The sequence below is a fragment of the Alosa pseudoharengus genome, unplaced genomic scaffold, assembly GCF_046254945.1.
Source record: "Alosa pseudoharengus isolate Yale_2024_CS ecotype anadromous, Long Island Sound unplaced genomic scaffold, YU_APseudo_1.1 YU_APseudo_1.1_scf_16, whole genome shotgun sequence".
NCBI classification, from domain to species: domain Eukaryota; kingdom Metazoa; phylum Chordata; class Actinopteri; order Clupeiformes; family Clupeidae; genus Alosa; species Alosa pseudoharengus.
In genome coordinates, this window is record NW_027468630.1 from 19,370,727 (window position 1) to 19,386,791 (window position 16,065).

Below are 16,065 nucleotides of genomic sequence, written 5' to 3' on the forward strand. Positions count from 1 at the left end.
ATACCGTCACTTCCTGGGAAGCGAAAACAACGTGAGTTTGGTTGTTCTGTCCGAACGTGACACATAGTTTTTATAATATTGTATTAAATTGTTACTGTACATGTTCAGCCATGCACTGCTTTACCTGTCTAACATCTGGAGAGTTTGGTGAAGTTTAACGCTGATTAAAATGACTTAGCATTGTTTTGTTAGCTAACCAGTTAGCCTATTTGACAACTAGCGTCAATGTTATCTTGATTGTCATGCTGCTTGCTGCCTGCCTGACGGGTCATATTCTACAAGTTGGGGAGAAAGTAAATTAACAGTACTTTAATGTCGTGTGAAATGCTCATTACATCCATGCTCTGGGATTAAGCATGGTTAAACCCGGATTTGTGTTGACAACTTGTTAACTTTAGTTACAGACTATGATAGTAATGAATGTCAGTAATTTGTAAGGGGTGGGTGTAGATTTCTTAATTCTGTGGTTTTGATTTTCAGGTGACGTTAGTGAACAATGGGGCATACGATTTTGGAAAAAATAATTCAGTTGCAGAAGAAAACTGCCAACATAAGAAACATTTGCATCTTAGCTCACGTAGATCATGGTAAGTGGATTAAGAGTCTGAATGTGTCTAAAATGTAAGAATGCACCTATTTAGAAGCCTGAAAGAAAGTTGCACTCTCTTTACAGGAAAAACTACTTTGGCAGATTGTTTGGTTGCTAGCAATGGTATCATATCAAGCCGCCTGGCAGGAAAGGTAATTTTGTTTGATGGAGATGTATGACTGCACACATTCCATTTGATTGCCAATTTAGAGAGTATAAATGGTTCAGTAAAGTATTTTTCTGCAGCATACTCCGTGATTGTTTAAAATGTATTGATTTTACAACCAGCTAAGGTACATGGACAGCAGAGAGGATGAGCAGATCAGGGGGATAACCATGAAGTCCAGTGCTATTTCATTACAATATGCTTCTGGTAAGTTATTTCTGTTAACGGTCAGTATGTTAGTCGTGCTACTTTATATGGATAACCTTTGACTTAGGCTTGCTTGTGTTATTGTGGCTGTCTAGGCGACAATGAATACCTCATCAACTTGATTGACTCCCCGGGTCATGTGGACTTCTCCTCGGAGGTGTCCACGGCAGTGAGGCTTTGTGATGGAGCCATTGTGGTGGTGGATGCAGTGGAAGGAGTGTGTCCTCAGGTATTAGACACTTACTGATTGTGGTCTGTGGTTGGGCAGATTAAACCGGCACAGATTCAGCCTTCTTTGAGAAATAAAATTAATACGGTTAGGAAGGTATAAAAGAATAATCTTGATGGTTGCTTTAGTTTAGTCAATTCCCTCTTTTATTCATTATTTTAAGTTTCCCATTGCTGCAGTGCTAAAGTCTTTCACCACAACTCTTAAATTAAATCAGCTAGTTGTCAATAATAATGATGATCACAAAATCTCAATATGAACCTCTGCATACTCAACACCTCACGATGCAAAATCTCCCTCCAACACCCACCCTGCTGTTTTGTGCCTGGGAATACTGCTCATTATCATAGTTTACTGTACCAATTAAACTTTTAACATTTAAGAACTGATCTATCTTGTAATAGTTTTGCATTAACCATGCAGTACTGAAAGCCTGCACAGTGAAACCCCTTTAGATGATCCAGAACGCGGCGGCGGGCCTGGTCTACAACCAACCCAAAAGGGCAATGTTACCCCGCTGCTCATCCAGCTACACTGGCTACCTATGGCGGCCCGCATCAAATTCAAGGCTCTAACGATTGCCTACAAAGTAGTCTCCGGTTCTGCTCCCACCTACTTGAATGCTCCAGACCATTCCGCTCCTCAGACGAACGACGTCTAGCTCTGCCACCGGTATGCTCAGGCCAATCCAAAGTTTTCTCATCTGTTGTTTCTCGTTGGTGGAACACACTGCCAGTTCCTACAAGGGCAGGTACATCCCTCTCCATTTTCAAAAAACTCCTAAAGAACCAGCTCTTTAGATAGATAGATAGATAGATACTTATTGATCCCCAAGGGGAAATTTAATTTAGAGAACATCTCCTCTCATAGCACTACTTACAACAAGTCTTGCTGATCCTAGCACTTACCACTTGTTTTGAACTGACACTCAACTGTTTAAAAACAGCACTCACTGATGCACTTATTCTTAATGTACTCTACCGTTCTTAAATTGTCCTAAAATTGTTGAAAGAATTGCTCTAAAACTTAAACTGTTTACTAGGTTGTTAGTCGCTTTGGTTAAAAATGTGTCAGCCTAATGTATGGTTATGGTTATGGTTATGGATTTGGCAGACGCCTTTGTCCAAAGCGACACACAAATACAAAACAACATAATATTTAAAATTGAACAGGGAACAGTTTAGAATGTTGGTCAAATATAATAAGGAGAATGGTAATAATAAACAACAATATCAATTCAATCAATAGCCTAATAAAATAAGCAATTAAAATGAGGGAAAAAGCAATAATAAAACAATAATGTCCATTCAATCAATAATATAAAAACAATGACATGGTAAGACTACAAAAAAAAAATAATTGTTATCTTTTTTAACATATTTATGAAAAATGGCATGTCCAAAATTATTCATACCCTTTTTAAATAATCAATGGAAACATCTTTATTTGCCATCAAACCTCTCAAAATGGCCCTTATAATACCTACCAAGCCTCGCCATGTCTCTACAATGATTGTAGACCGCACCTTTTTAGCAGCAATATGGGTTTTGAGGCAGGAACGATTATTTGCCATCACTTTGGCCTTGTGCTAACTTTCTTGACTGATTGAGGTCTGGACTCTGGCTGGGCAACTCTAAAATGTTAACATTGTTCTCTGTTAACCATTTCTTGCCTTGTTTGGCTGTATGTTTTGGATCATTGTATGGTTTAATGGTCCAATGATGCCTATTGGGGCAGGTCTCTTGGCACACTACGTGATCTTTTCCTCCAGAATCTCAGTGTAGCCTCTTGCTTTAGTGTTACCGTTTACTTTGAGAAGGTCACCAGGTCTCCCTGGTTTATTATAACCTTTATTTAACCAGGTTGGTCTCATTGAGATATAAAATCTCTTTTTCAAGAGAGACCTGGCCAAGATAGCAGAACAAATAGTTACACATCACAATCACAAAACAAACACAAAAGAGGCAAGACAACTCAAGTGCATTCCAGATTAAATAAAAGTACCATTAATTAAAACATTTGCACTGGATGGACTCATGTTCTATGGCTTTAACAACACCTTTAAAATCATTTAAGGAAATTAGACACTGTAGTTTGAGTGTTTTCTGTAGTTCATTCCAAGCAGAAGGTGCAGCAAACATGAAAGCCTTCTTGAACAACTCTGTCCGGGCTTGAGGTACATTCAATAAAATAGTGTTCTGAGACCTTAAGGCATAAGTACTCTGTGTAAAAGAAAGAAATTCAGATATGTAACATGGAAGCCTGCCTATAATGCCCTTATATATGAAGATATAGAGGTGAGTAAGTCGGCGATTTGACAGAGAGGGCAAATTCACTGTGGAGTAAAGTTTACAGTGATGAGTTAGGGGTCTGCAATTTGAAATGAACCTTAAAGCTCCATGATACACAGCATCCAACATCTGAAGACACTTTGATGGGGCATTCATGTACAACAGATCACCATAATCAATAATAGGAAGAAATGTGGCATCGACCAGCCTTTTTCTGGCAGAAAAAGTAAAACAAGATTTGTTCCTAAAGAAAAAACCTAGCTACAATTTCAACTTTTTCACTAAGTTCTGTATATGAAGCTTAAAAGAAAGGTGGTCATCAATTAAAAATCCTAAGTATTTATAAGATGAAACTATCTCAATTATTTTACCCTGATTGGTAACAATATTCAGGTCTAACTTATTTTTCCTTGAGTTTGAAAAGACCATTACTTTGGTCTTCTCAGCATTAAGCACAAGCTTTAATTGATAAAGCTGTGCTTGCACTCTGTGAAAAGCAGTTTGCAAGTGCTCAAATGCCTTCCTTATGGTAGCAGCACAACAATAAATAACAGTGTCATCTGCATAAAAATGAAAAAATGCATGTTGTACATTCTCCCCCAGACAGTTTATATAAATAGTGAATAAAAGTGGGCCCAGAACGGAGCCCTGGGGGACCCCTTTACAGATTGATGCATATTTTGACATCAGGCCTGCAACTTGCGTAGCTTGAGTCCTATCAGTGAGGTAGTTGACAAACCAGCCCACAGAGTGCTGAGACATACCTATACTGATCAGTCTATTAACTAGTATGTTATGGTCAACAGTGTCAAACGCTTTGGACAGACCAATGAATAGAGACACAGTGTTTCTTATCATCAAGCGCTTTGACTATGTCATTAATTACTTTTGTAGCAGCAGTGATAGTGCTGTGTTTAGTCCTGAAACCAGATTGATGCTTAGATAAAATTGACTGAGCGTTTAAGTACTCTTTCACTTGTTCACTAACCAAAAATTCCAACACTTTGGCCAATGCTGAAAGTTTTGAAATGGGTCTGTAATTATTAGGCAAGGTTGGGTCACCTCCTTTTAAAAGTGGTAAAACATAAGCAGACTTCCATACCTTGGGGATTTTGTTTGTGACCAGTGAAAGATTAAAATGATGTGTCAGGGGTTCAGCTAGGATATCTGCAGCTAATTTCAAGAAGAAAGGTTCTAAGTGATCAGGGCCTGCAGGTTTTCGAGGATTTAATTGTTTTAGGGCTTTATGAACATCAGCAACAGAGAAGGAGCTAAGACTGAAAGTGTTGCCGGCAGTAGTAAAGGTATTATTTACAGGTTCCAACACTGTAGGGGCAACAGAATCAAACAAAAACCCAGAAGAAATGAAATGCTCATTAAAACAGTTTAACATTTCTACTTTGTCAGATATAGTTACACCATTCTGGTTGAAGAAAATCCCAAAAAAATACTTTTCTAACCCCCTCAATTGAAATGGACATGGTGTCATTGGAATGTAATGCTTCTTTTTTTATGCCAATCTCAGGCCATGTCCCTGGGTCAAAAAACAATCCAGCGAAAGCAAAATTCTTTGTCCAGGTAGGCCCTTATAAAGGTTTAGCTGAGTTGTGCGTGTTTGGAGAAGAGGGATCCATTATCAGAATCCAAGATGACCAAGTGATCCATTTTGAGATGGAGTAAAAATTTCAACCACCAAAACACCATCCACAATGTAGAGAATAGCTATAGAAATGTATTAGTTTTGGGTGTTTTTCAGACAATGGAACCTGGTGAACTTCTCAAAGTAAACGGTAACACTAAAACAAGGGGCTACATTGAGATTTTTGGTGGAAAAGATCAGGCAGTCTGCCGAGAGACCTGCCCCAATGGGCATCATTGGACCATTAAACCACACAATGATCCAAAACATACAGCCAAACAAGGCAAGAAATGGTTAAATGAGAACAATATCAACATTTTAGAGTGGCAGAGCCAGAGTCCAGACCTCAATCCGTCAAAAAAGTGAGCACAAGACCAGAGTGATGGCCAATAATCGTTCCTGACTGAAAACCCGGATTGCTGTTAAAAAGGTGTGGTCTAGAATCATTGTGGAGACATGGAGAGGCTTGGTAGATGTTGTAAGAACCATTTTGAGAGTTGTGAATGAAAATAAAGATGTTTCCATTGATTATTTAAAAAGGGTATACATTTTTTTTCATTTTCACAAAAATGTTAAAAAAAAGATGAAAACTCTTCTTTTTTTAATTCCATGTTTCTCCCACATTGTCTTACAAACTTTTGGCATGTGACAGTGTCATTTTCAGTCAGAACAAACATATTGATAAAGAGAAAATCAGCATTAAATGAATATTGAATTAAATGATTATTATTAAATTAATAATTTTGTTCTTAACTGTATGTATGTATGTATATATATATATATATATATATATCAGGATGTACCATTGTGTTTAACACCATAGGTAATTTTTGTTTTGGTGAAGTAAAGTGTAATAAAAGTAAAGTGGATTGCAATAGTGTTTAAAGATACTGTAATCTCTGACTTCTCCCCTGATTTTCTCTTATGCAGACTCAAGTAGTTTTACGGCAAGCTTGGCTGGAAAACATCCGCCCTGTTCTAGTGATCAATAAAATTGACAGACTCATTGTGGAGTTGAAACTCACCGCACAAGAAGCCCACACACATCTGAAGAAAATATTGGAACAGGTCGGAATTGCTTGTTTCCCCATCTGAGTCAGCCCACTACTTGAACCGTAATCGCCCATCAGTAACCTCTCAACGGCTTCTTGTGTTCTTCCACGCTCCAGGTCAATGCTGTGACCGGATCCCTCTTCACGTCCAAAGTGCTGGAGGAGCGAGCGGAGAAGGAGGCGGAGGCCCAAGCCCATGCCCAGCAGCCTGCGGTCAACGAGAACAGCAGCGGGGAGCAGGTGTACGACTGGAGCGCCGGCCTGGAGGAGACGGATGACTCGCATCTCTACTTCTCCCCTGACCAAGGCAACGTGGTGTTTGCCAGCGCCATAGATGGATGGGGCTTCTGGTATGTACTTCCTTACACATCTGGGTGTATCCGGTTGTTAAGTTCCGACATCGCGGGCCTCACAGCTTTTTCGTCCAAAAACATTTACTATCGCAGCCAGCTGGTTTTCACAACCTGTAAGCCTTGTCACCTACACCTTCATTTTAGTGAGGGTAAAACTCAATCACTTACCTCTAATAGAATAATTACTGGACCTGTGCAGCCAGATGATATAATCAAGGCTAAGGTTGAGGCAACAAGTGAGTAATAGGATGACAATTGTCTTAAAGGCTACTCTGAAAAAAAGATTTTTTTTTATTTTACTGTCTATGAAGAATGAGCGGCTTTAAGAGCAGTTGGACCAAAAAAAAAGAATGATCTGCACATTGTTGCATCATGACTTAACAACCGGATATGCAGGCATTCATCAGGCATTCATCAGGAATAGGTGTGTTCTCTCTCCCTACTTGATACTGGTTGTGAAATATTATCTTCAGTTCTGTGCATGGTGTAGTCATTTCCAAAAGATCCACAAGGTGGAGCTCTTGGCAAAGAGATGCCAGGTTGAAACTCCACTGATCTTATTGTTACAGATTTAGTTTAAATGTAGGTGTATCTGTAGCGCCAGATGTGGTAATACTATGCTTATTTGTGCACAAGAGCTTTGTTACATTTACTAATGAAGGTGAAAAAGCACACACGATGGCAGAGACTAAAGTCCTTACCAAAATATTGTAGCACTTTTAGTATTACCCTTTTAGTGTTGGATTTGAAGATGGTACTCAGAGCTGAGGGTAGTGCTATGCTTTCTCTGTTATTTATCATAAGTGAATTTGGCACTTTCGTTTCCCTCCTCTTCATTTTCAAGTACAATTAAGCATTTCCACTAACAGACAGATAAAAGCCCTTATGGATGGACACGCACAAGCAGAGGACACTAATGGACTCCATTTTTGTCTAAGTAACTAAAAACTTTTTAAGCAGCGAGCCTGTGTGTGGTACACGAGGGCAGCGTTTTATTTTAGCCAGCGGAGCAGAGGAGCGGCGGGCTGGGCTGCTTCAATCGAGGTCAGCGCGAGGCAGCCGGAGCGGCTCATTTAGCTGGCTGGAGCTGGAGAGGGGCTTGCATAATGACCTCCAGAGAGACAGAGAGAGAGAGACAGAGAGAGAGAGACAGAGAGAGAGAGACAGAGAGAGAGAGAGAGAGACAGAGAGAGAGAGACAGAGACAGACAGAGACAGAGAGAGACAGAGAGACAGAGAGAGAGAGAGAGAGGCAGGCTTCTCTACTGCACTGTCTGTGTGCGGGCCCATTCTAGGTAGACTATGAAGATGACACATGGATGGGAAGAACAAAGAGATCTAATTTTTTATAAAAGCCTGTCTCTGTCATTTTGATTACAGCAAGACTATAAATATGGCAATTAAGTAAAGGAGTAATGTCATACATCCAAGACAATTTGCCTGCTCCCCTCCTCCTTCTCCTCCTCCTCAACCCCCCCCCCCCTCCCCCACCCCCTTGGGAGACTAGCGATCCTGCTAGAAGTAGAGAAGACTTCAAAAAGTCTTGAGGATTTTTTTTTTCTGTCTCCAAGGGCCATTCAGTGGCTTTGCCTGATGACAGCTTTGGTATGAATGGTAGACGTTTTGATGAATGTGGTCTTGGCAGCGTGGAAGTGACAGACATGTCTCCTCTCGCCTCCCACGCACACACATGAGTCAGTGGCACCGCTAACTGAGCAGCCGCGCTCGAGGAGGTGGTCAGAGTTAATTCTTGCCTTGTTATCGTCTCCAGTAAGCACTAATGAACACATGGCGGTAGCCTGGAGCCGAAGTTTAGAAGGCCGCCGCTGGGTAGACATTTGTGTGGGTTTAGGCATGATTCAGTCCGACGAGAGATCACGCTGACCAGGTCTAAGATAATGGTGTTGGGGTGGTGACACACATATTTTTGCTTTCTGTTTTAGCATCCATCAGTTTGCCCAGATGTACAGTCAGAAAATGGGCATCCGCTCCGATGTGCTGCTCAAGACACTGTGGGGAGACTACTACCTCAATCTCAAAGCCAAGAGGATCATGAAGGGAGCTCAGGTAAATGGCTAAATAGTGTAATGCCTCATCGTAAACAGTGTTGTTCTGTTAACTAACTCGAGGGTTATTTGGTATTAGTGGGGCAGCCGTGGGCTACTGGTTAGGGCTTCGGGCCGAAGGGTTGCCGGTTCGATCCCCGACCAGTAGGAAAAATGTGGGCGGGGGAAGTGGTTGAGCACTGCTCTGCTATGCCCACATCCACGGCTGAAGTGCCCTTGAGCAAGGCTCCTAACCCCTCACTGCTCCCCGAGTGCCGCTGTAGCAAGCAGCTCATTGCTTCAGGTTAGTGTGTGCTTCACCTCACTGTGTGTTCACTGTGTGCTGTTTGTGTTTCACTAATACATGGATTGGGATAAATGCAGAGGCCAAATTTCCCTCACAGGATCAAAAGAGTATACAAACTTATACTTATACTTACTTATTATCCACAACAATGACATTGACCCTACATTGATATAGTATGGCAACATAAAGGCACCAGGGAAGTGTTAGGCGTGTAGGCATAACAGTGGTACACCTACGTCTGTAATACTCTGTAGTTCACCCAGTTGGAGTCAGGTTGGCGTTTTTACCTCTTTATGGTCCCCTTCCTGGTAAGTTTGAAGCGGTGTGTGCCGTGGAAGTGGATGGCTTTGTAACCCACAGCCTATCAGAGAGGAGCTGGCTGCGCCCAGGACCCCCCGCTGTGCTGGCAATCTCAAGTGGTTTGGCGCTGCCGCTGATGCTGGCTCACTGCTTCAAGTGCCATCTACGGCCGTAATGAATGTAAAGTAACGCCGACTTCACTATGGAAGTGGACTCCTCTTTACACACTCACCGGCCTCTTCACTGAGTGGGAAGATGCCTGCGGGTGGGCGGGCGCCCACACACACACACACACACACACACACACACACACACATACATGCACACACACAAACACACGCACGCACACACTTCTCTCCACCGCTCCGCTGCACCCACCCACCCCCACAGTCTGAGCCCCCAGACAGCAGCTTAGGTAGGAGCGCTCTCTTGCTGCTGTTACTTTCTGACAGGAGGGGCATTTCCTACTGTATCTCAGACGGCCAGCCCAAACTAGATATAATCGACCTTGATGTGCTGCTTCTTGCATGGCCGAATATCTGCATTTACACTTCCCTGTAATGGATATGCAAGTTGGCTGCTTATTTTAGTCATTAGTTTATATATATATATATATATATATATATATATATATATATATATATATCATTCTTGTGTTTTGTAATGGATCCAGAGTTATAATGAGCTTTCTCACATGCATTGGTAGGTTTCATTGTGTATTCGATTTCAGTGGGTGTCAGAGACACAAATGAGTTTCCAGCCAGAACTCTGCAGGATAAACACAACCACATTTGCACGCCTGTTAGAACTGTACAGTAATGACCGGCGAGCAAGGTTGTCAGATGTCACGTCTCCCCCAGACCAATCAATCAAAACGGTCGGCAGCCTTTACGCCTCACCGCCTGTACGCTTGACCCCCTCACACTCCCATTGATTTTCAGTATGTCAGTTGCGTTGCGTGGATGAGCAACCTAGAGAGATATTTTTTGTGCTGGCAGTAGGCAGCTTCAAATGAAGAGGTTAAATGCAGAACCAGTAATCAGTGGGCTCCCAGTAAGACCCTAGTTTGCCCTGACCTCATGTCAGGGTGTCTTTCCGCAATGCGCGCAACCTCAAACACTCCCAAACACTGCTCTTGAATAGGCTGCCTCAGCTGTGAGCGGGGTGAGTAAGATTTTACTGGTAAAGAGCTTTAGGAACGCGTGACTGACTACAGAAGTGCTGGCTCTAGAAATGCCAGCCATTTTCCATTGGCAATTAATGTCCAGCCTCCTGACAGAAGTCGAAATGGCAGACTGTGGGCTTTGGCTTTTGCACATATGTGGTTCTGGAAGGCTCTGTGTGATTGGCGTTTGTCTTTTTATTGACACACACAAGATATCACTTTTCCTGGGTTTCGTACGTACCCCTGTAATATGATGTATGTTGACTGAGTCTGTTTGAACAGCTGCTGGACATTGACGGCTTTCTTCTCCGTCTCCCTTCACAGTCCAAAGGGAAAAAGGCTCTTTTCGTACAGCTTGTCCTTGACAACATCTGGAGTTTGTACGACGCTGTCATCACAAGAAGGTGCGCTATAAATGGCCAGTAATATGTCACTCAGAGCCTCATTTGTTTTTTGTTTTTTTTATTCTGAGGCGCTGTCACCACACCTGACGATCTCACTGTGTCCACAGAGACAAGGAAAAGGTGGAGAAGGTGGTGACCTCTCTAGGGGTGAAGGTGGCCGCCCGTGACCTCCGCCACTCGGACCCCAAAGTGCTCCTGAGCGCCATCTGCAGCCAGTGGCTGCCACTGTCCCAGGCGGTGCTCTGTATCCTTCCTCTCACATGAGTCACTTCATTAAGCTGTTCCATATGTGGCCAATGCCTGCTAGTCATTGCACTTTCTTTTTGTTACCATTAAATCCAATCCAAAATGCATTTTATGTATGTGTGTGTGTGTGTGTCTGTGTGTGTGTGTGTTTTTATGTATGGAAATGCTGGTATGGTCATAATCATAATTTAACGCAGCTTGCTGTGTCCATGTTATTTTGTTTCCGACTGCTCGTGTGTCCTGTCGTTTCGGCAGTAAGTGTGTTGGCCATGGCTCCTGGTTGAAGCGCCTTAACAGCGATGCCCCGCAGCCATGGTGTGTGAAAAGCTGCCCAGCCCCCTGGACATGGCGGCCGAGCGCGTGGAGAAGCTGATGAGTGTGGGAGCGCGCCGCTTCGACTCACTGCCCGAACAGACCCAGGAGCTCAAGAGAGGTCAGCCCCCAAAGCTATTCAACTTTAAGGTTCAAGGGACAAGTTTAATGTCATGCACATGATGAGATGCAATATCATTTACCAGTAATTCATTTCTTACACTCAGAGCCAGTTCATCTCTGCGGAGTGAGTTTGCGAGTAATGTTAAGTAAATATCCACATCACAGATGCGTATGTGCGTATAGCTTTAATGAACACAGCACTGTTAATGCACAAATGTAGTCGGAGTGCATTGTCACAGAATTCACGCAGAGTGATTTTCATTGGCTGCCCCAGCAGGAGGTTGGATTGGTATCCAGCACCTGTGTGAGAGAGGTTGTTTGATCTTTTTCTGGAGAGAGTGGGGGCGGAGGGGGTTGGGGGGCATGAGACCAGCGCTTTCATGGTCTCATGGAGTAGGCCTCGTGTCATGTTGGACTTTTATGACGGTATTTATGTTTCCTTTAGCCTTTTTATTTCATTAGACCCCCGTGCGAAATTCCATCCACCGAGGCAACTTCGGAATCTGGCCATAAGTTGCGATATTGGCAGGCGCTGTGTCTTTCCAAAGCACTCCAGATTCATCCACCAGAGGCTTCTCTCACCCCCCCGACTCCCATCTGTTTTTCCCCAGTCCCCTCTCCTCTCACCCTGCTTAGTGTTCAGGCAGCACCCCGTGGCTCATGTTAGCTGGCTGCAGGCTGCATTGTTGGCAGGAGAGCCCGTGTTCTATTTGAACTGGCATCAAATGTATTATTTCCCCTCTTCACGACATTCATTTGGGTTTATTACAGATTCACCTCCATGTGCGCGCGGTCTCACATTGATATTCCCCCTACACTGTCCAGTGCTCATGCTGGGCTACAGTCACAAAAACAGCCGTGAAGGCGAAATGTTTGCCGCCTGCGCATACCTAATAGAAAGCTCGGAGAATGCCGTGGTTTCTCATTCTGTTTGATTTCTTCACCGTCTTGTCTTTTTCTCCTTCTTTCTCTCTCTTCTCACCCTCCTCCCTGAAAGCCTTCCTGGAGTGCTCCAACGAAGATGCGGCCCCGGTTATTGTGTTTGTGTCGAAGATGTTCGCCGTGGATTCCAGGTCGCTGCCGCAGAACAAGCAGAGGTACGTGAGTGATCTGTGTGCGCCCCGCGGCTCAGACAGCCTCCGAGGGTCCTCGTCCCTGTCCCTGTGTGCCCCTGCGGTCTCATTCAGTGCCCACGTCTCCCACTTCAGCAGCCCTGTCTGTCTCTCCACACTCCCCGGGCCCAATAACAACAGAGCTCATTTACTCCTGCCAGACTGACTCAGTGATTATTTACATTTTTGCTCCATGAAATCCTTCCTGTTATATTTGTGTCCTCTATATGTGTGTGTGTGTCTGTGTGTGTGTCTGTGTGTGTGTCTGTGTGTGTGTCTGTGTGTGTGTCTGTGTGTGTCTGTGTGTCTGAGTACAACATAAGCATACTTTGTTGTGGAATGTGTGTGGGTGTGTGTGGTATATTTGCATTTATGAGTATGCAACCATGAATTGAGACATCTCCGTGTGTCAGACGTGTCAGTCGCCCAGCTGAGCCTGGGTGCAGGTGCAGGTGGTGGCGGTGGCTGCATGCGGCGTGCGTTGGCCCGCCTCCCGGATGTTTTAAAGTGAGCCAGTGGCCTTTGATCTGCAGCAGGGGCAGGGGCGTACTGGGGAAAGGGGGCCTGTGAGGCCGGGCCCAGCGCTGCCCACATCCAGCCGTTCCCCACATCCAGCCGTTCCCCACATCCAGCCCCAGTGCCATCGGCCCTCTCATTCCAGCGCCGGCCGCCAGCTGCCCACACTGGCAAACACACACTGAGACACATGGCAGCTTTGATCCAGGATCAGTCTGCCGGCTGATGCCGGGGATGATGGAAATAATGAGATATGATAGTGGCAGGACTCGATTCTAGGCTTGTAATCTCATGCTAAACTGGAGTTGTTCACAACAAAAGATTTATTGCAGAGGCTATATCTACTTTTCTCACTTCAAAAGTCAACTAAATCTCTCATTTCCACAGGGCTGCCAAAACTTGTGCAGATTTTTTTTTTTGTGTTTTTAATCTTTATCTTGAAAAAGAAAATACAGACAGGAGATTTGAAAATACACATCTCTAAGAGGTCTCAGTAGATGTTTATAGTTCTTAGCAGACACAGTGTCCAAAGCAACTTACAATGACCTCAATAAACATTACTTTACCGGTAATATTAAATTTAGTAGTTTAAAGTAAAATCATGTAGCCTAAATAAAAAATGCCAATTTTAGAAGTAGATTTGAACAGAATATGAATTACAGTAAACATATTCAAATCGAGACTTTGTAAGGAGAATGACTTTGTTGGTCTTTAGGCACTTTCTGAAGATCCCCAAACTATTGCTAGAACAAAGAGCATTAGGTGATTCATTCCACCAACAAGGCATCATAGAAGAAACGATTCCTGACTATGACCTCTTAGTGTTGGTGGAAGGCCGACGCAGCAGACGCTCATCAGTGGACCGCAGTGGAGGAGTCGTGAACATAGAGCTGGATCATATAATTAAGATACTGTAGCAAGGTGCAGATCCAGCAAGTGTCCTATAGGCCAGAGTGAGGGATTTGAATTTAATTCTGGCTGCTATAGAAAGCCAAGACTTTCTGGTTCTGACTGAGTTGAGTGTAACACTTCTTTGAGAAGACGCTCTTGCCTGCATTTCCATCGAGTCCCTTTCCCCATCCCTCCCCTCCCTCTCTTCAGCATGAGTCATCGGCGAGGGTCTGTAGGGCAGACACTAGATGGAGTAGTCGGCGTGTTTACTCGGCTCACTGCTGACCGGCCACCCAGCCTTGGCCGCCAGCAGAACACCGCCTTTGTTCTGGAGAGCCGTCGTGTTGAGAAAGGGGATGGGGTAGGGTGGCGGTGTGGGAGAAAAAAAATATGTCTGTGGTTTCTGACATCCTTCTGCTCTTGAAAGACCCCATTTCTCTCAGCGAAAGCAAGTGGGTGGATCCCGTTGACGCTTACAGTCTCACTAACATGTCGGGCTGATTTAAAACTAAATAATTCTGGTCTTTGCTCAGTAGGGACATGCTGAAGTGCCTTATTTCTCTGACTGGGGCGCCTACTGTTTTTTTTTTTTTTTTTGTTTGCTATTTTTTCCTCAAGGGAAGCTGTTCCCCCAGCCTCGCCACTGTAAAGTGTCTGCGTCCGCCTCAACATCTCCAGTTCTGCCAGACAGTACCTGTCTGTGGCCGGCCCGTCCTCCTTAATCGCCTGTTTTCCATTTTTTCCCCATCAAAGCAAATGGACCCAAACGGCAAGCTCCAGGGCTTGATACATCTTACATGATGGATTGATGTAGCTGAGGGTTAGCCTGCTTTTTCATTGGGGTGGGAGACGCATACACAGACACAGACACACACACACACACACACACACACACACACACACACACACACACACACACACACACATGGATACAGTCTTAAATGAGTTCCGCCACTTACTGTACGTGCCTCATAAATCTCCGAGGATGTCAGTGGCTTTGTCGGACGCGTGCTGAACTGCAACATGCTAATGTGATTACGGATCCAAAATGACTTGTGACTTGAAAGGCCAGGGTGACAGTGGTGCATGTGCACAGAGTGGAGTCATTGGAAGCAGCCGTCCAGCGGAAGCTGAGAGGATGGGTGGGAGCCATTATTGCTCTCTGTACTGGTTTAATAGCCTGGCCTGTGGAACACGTGTGAATAGAGACCAGGGGTCAAGTCAGCACAATGTTATACAATAGCCACATTGCTTCTTATGCTTAAGGGTAGGCCAAATACAGAATGCTAAAATGTGTTCTTGGAAAACACAGCAAAGCAGATTTGGAATTGTACTCTGTAAATGTTACAAATGGTTGCTGTGATAAGATACCCATAATGGTTTCCTTTGGTTTTGCCTGTTCTTTTTAAGGCTTGCATTATTGTTTTTTAAACCGGCCAGATCTCTTGACTGTTGTGTTTGTATGGTTGGGCTCACTGTTCCGTGATAAAAAGACGAGGGCTGTTCTGACTGTTAAGTGCACTGTGTTCCCAGCGGTCACATATTGTTGTTTATTCTGCTCCATATTATGCCGTTTCCTCAAATCGGGCTTATTTTTGAACTTGATTACTGTTACGATCCTATTTCTTTCCATGACCACTAATTCCCTCATTACTTGGCCAGCGCTCCCCCAGGCAGATAGTAAAGGTGACAGTCCACCACTGGAGTGGATAGGGCCAGGTTATATTTGTTTGTTTTCGTAATTCCTCCTTCAGTCTCTTTGGAGCTGGTTTCCCGGTTCTCACCCCGCACCACACCCCACCCTCCCTCCCTCTCCGCTGCTCCTGCCGCCACCGCCGTCGCCGCTGCTGCCAGCTCTCAGCTCCAGGCAGCCTTGCGTAAACGCCCGAACCCAACCCCCCCCCCCCACACACACACACACACAACCACCCACCTAACCCCCCTCCCCTCTCTCTCGCTCTGACCTGAGCTGATCTCAAGCCTCCTCCTCAGCTCTGCTTCCTCAGGTCTCCGAAGCGTGCAGAAACCCACAGAATTCCACCAGCCATCCACTTTTCCTGTCAGGCAACCAAGCCATAATTGCAAGGGCCTGCCATTAGCCGTGTGGCAGAGGGAGAGA

General features: G+C 44.3%; 1 protein-coding gene across 2 annotated transcripts in view; it reads left to right on the plus strand.

Annotated features, from left to right (window-relative positions):
• The first annotated feature begins 11 nt into the window (after positions 1–11).
• The window catches only part of efl1 (elongation factor like GTPase 1), a 68,529-nt gene continuing 52,475 nt past the window's right edge, over positions 12–16,065 (plus strand). For both annotated transcript variants that reach the window (XM_076287348.1, XM_076287349.1), the window contains exons 1-12: positions 12–31; positions 481–587; positions 674–741; positions 878–962; positions 1,058–1,191; positions 6,052–6,189; positions 6,291–6,523; positions 8,469–8,592; positions 10,667–10,746; positions 10,854–10,990; positions 11,303–11,425; positions 12,425–12,524. In XM_076287348.1, coding sequence (XP_076143463.1) covers positions 497–587; positions 674–741; positions 878–962; positions 1,058–1,191; positions 6,052–6,189; positions 6,291–6,523; positions 8,469–8,592; positions 10,667–10,746; positions 10,854–10,990; positions 11,303–11,425; positions 12,425–12,524 — 1,313 coding nt within the window. In that variant the 5' untranslated portion in view covers positions 12–31; positions 481–496. The remainder of the gene's footprint in view (positions 32–480; positions 588–673; positions 742–877; positions 963–1,057; positions 1,192–6,051; positions 6,190–6,290; positions 6,524–8,468; positions 8,593–10,666; positions 10,747–10,853; positions 10,991–11,302; positions 11,426–12,424; positions 12,525–16,065) is intronic.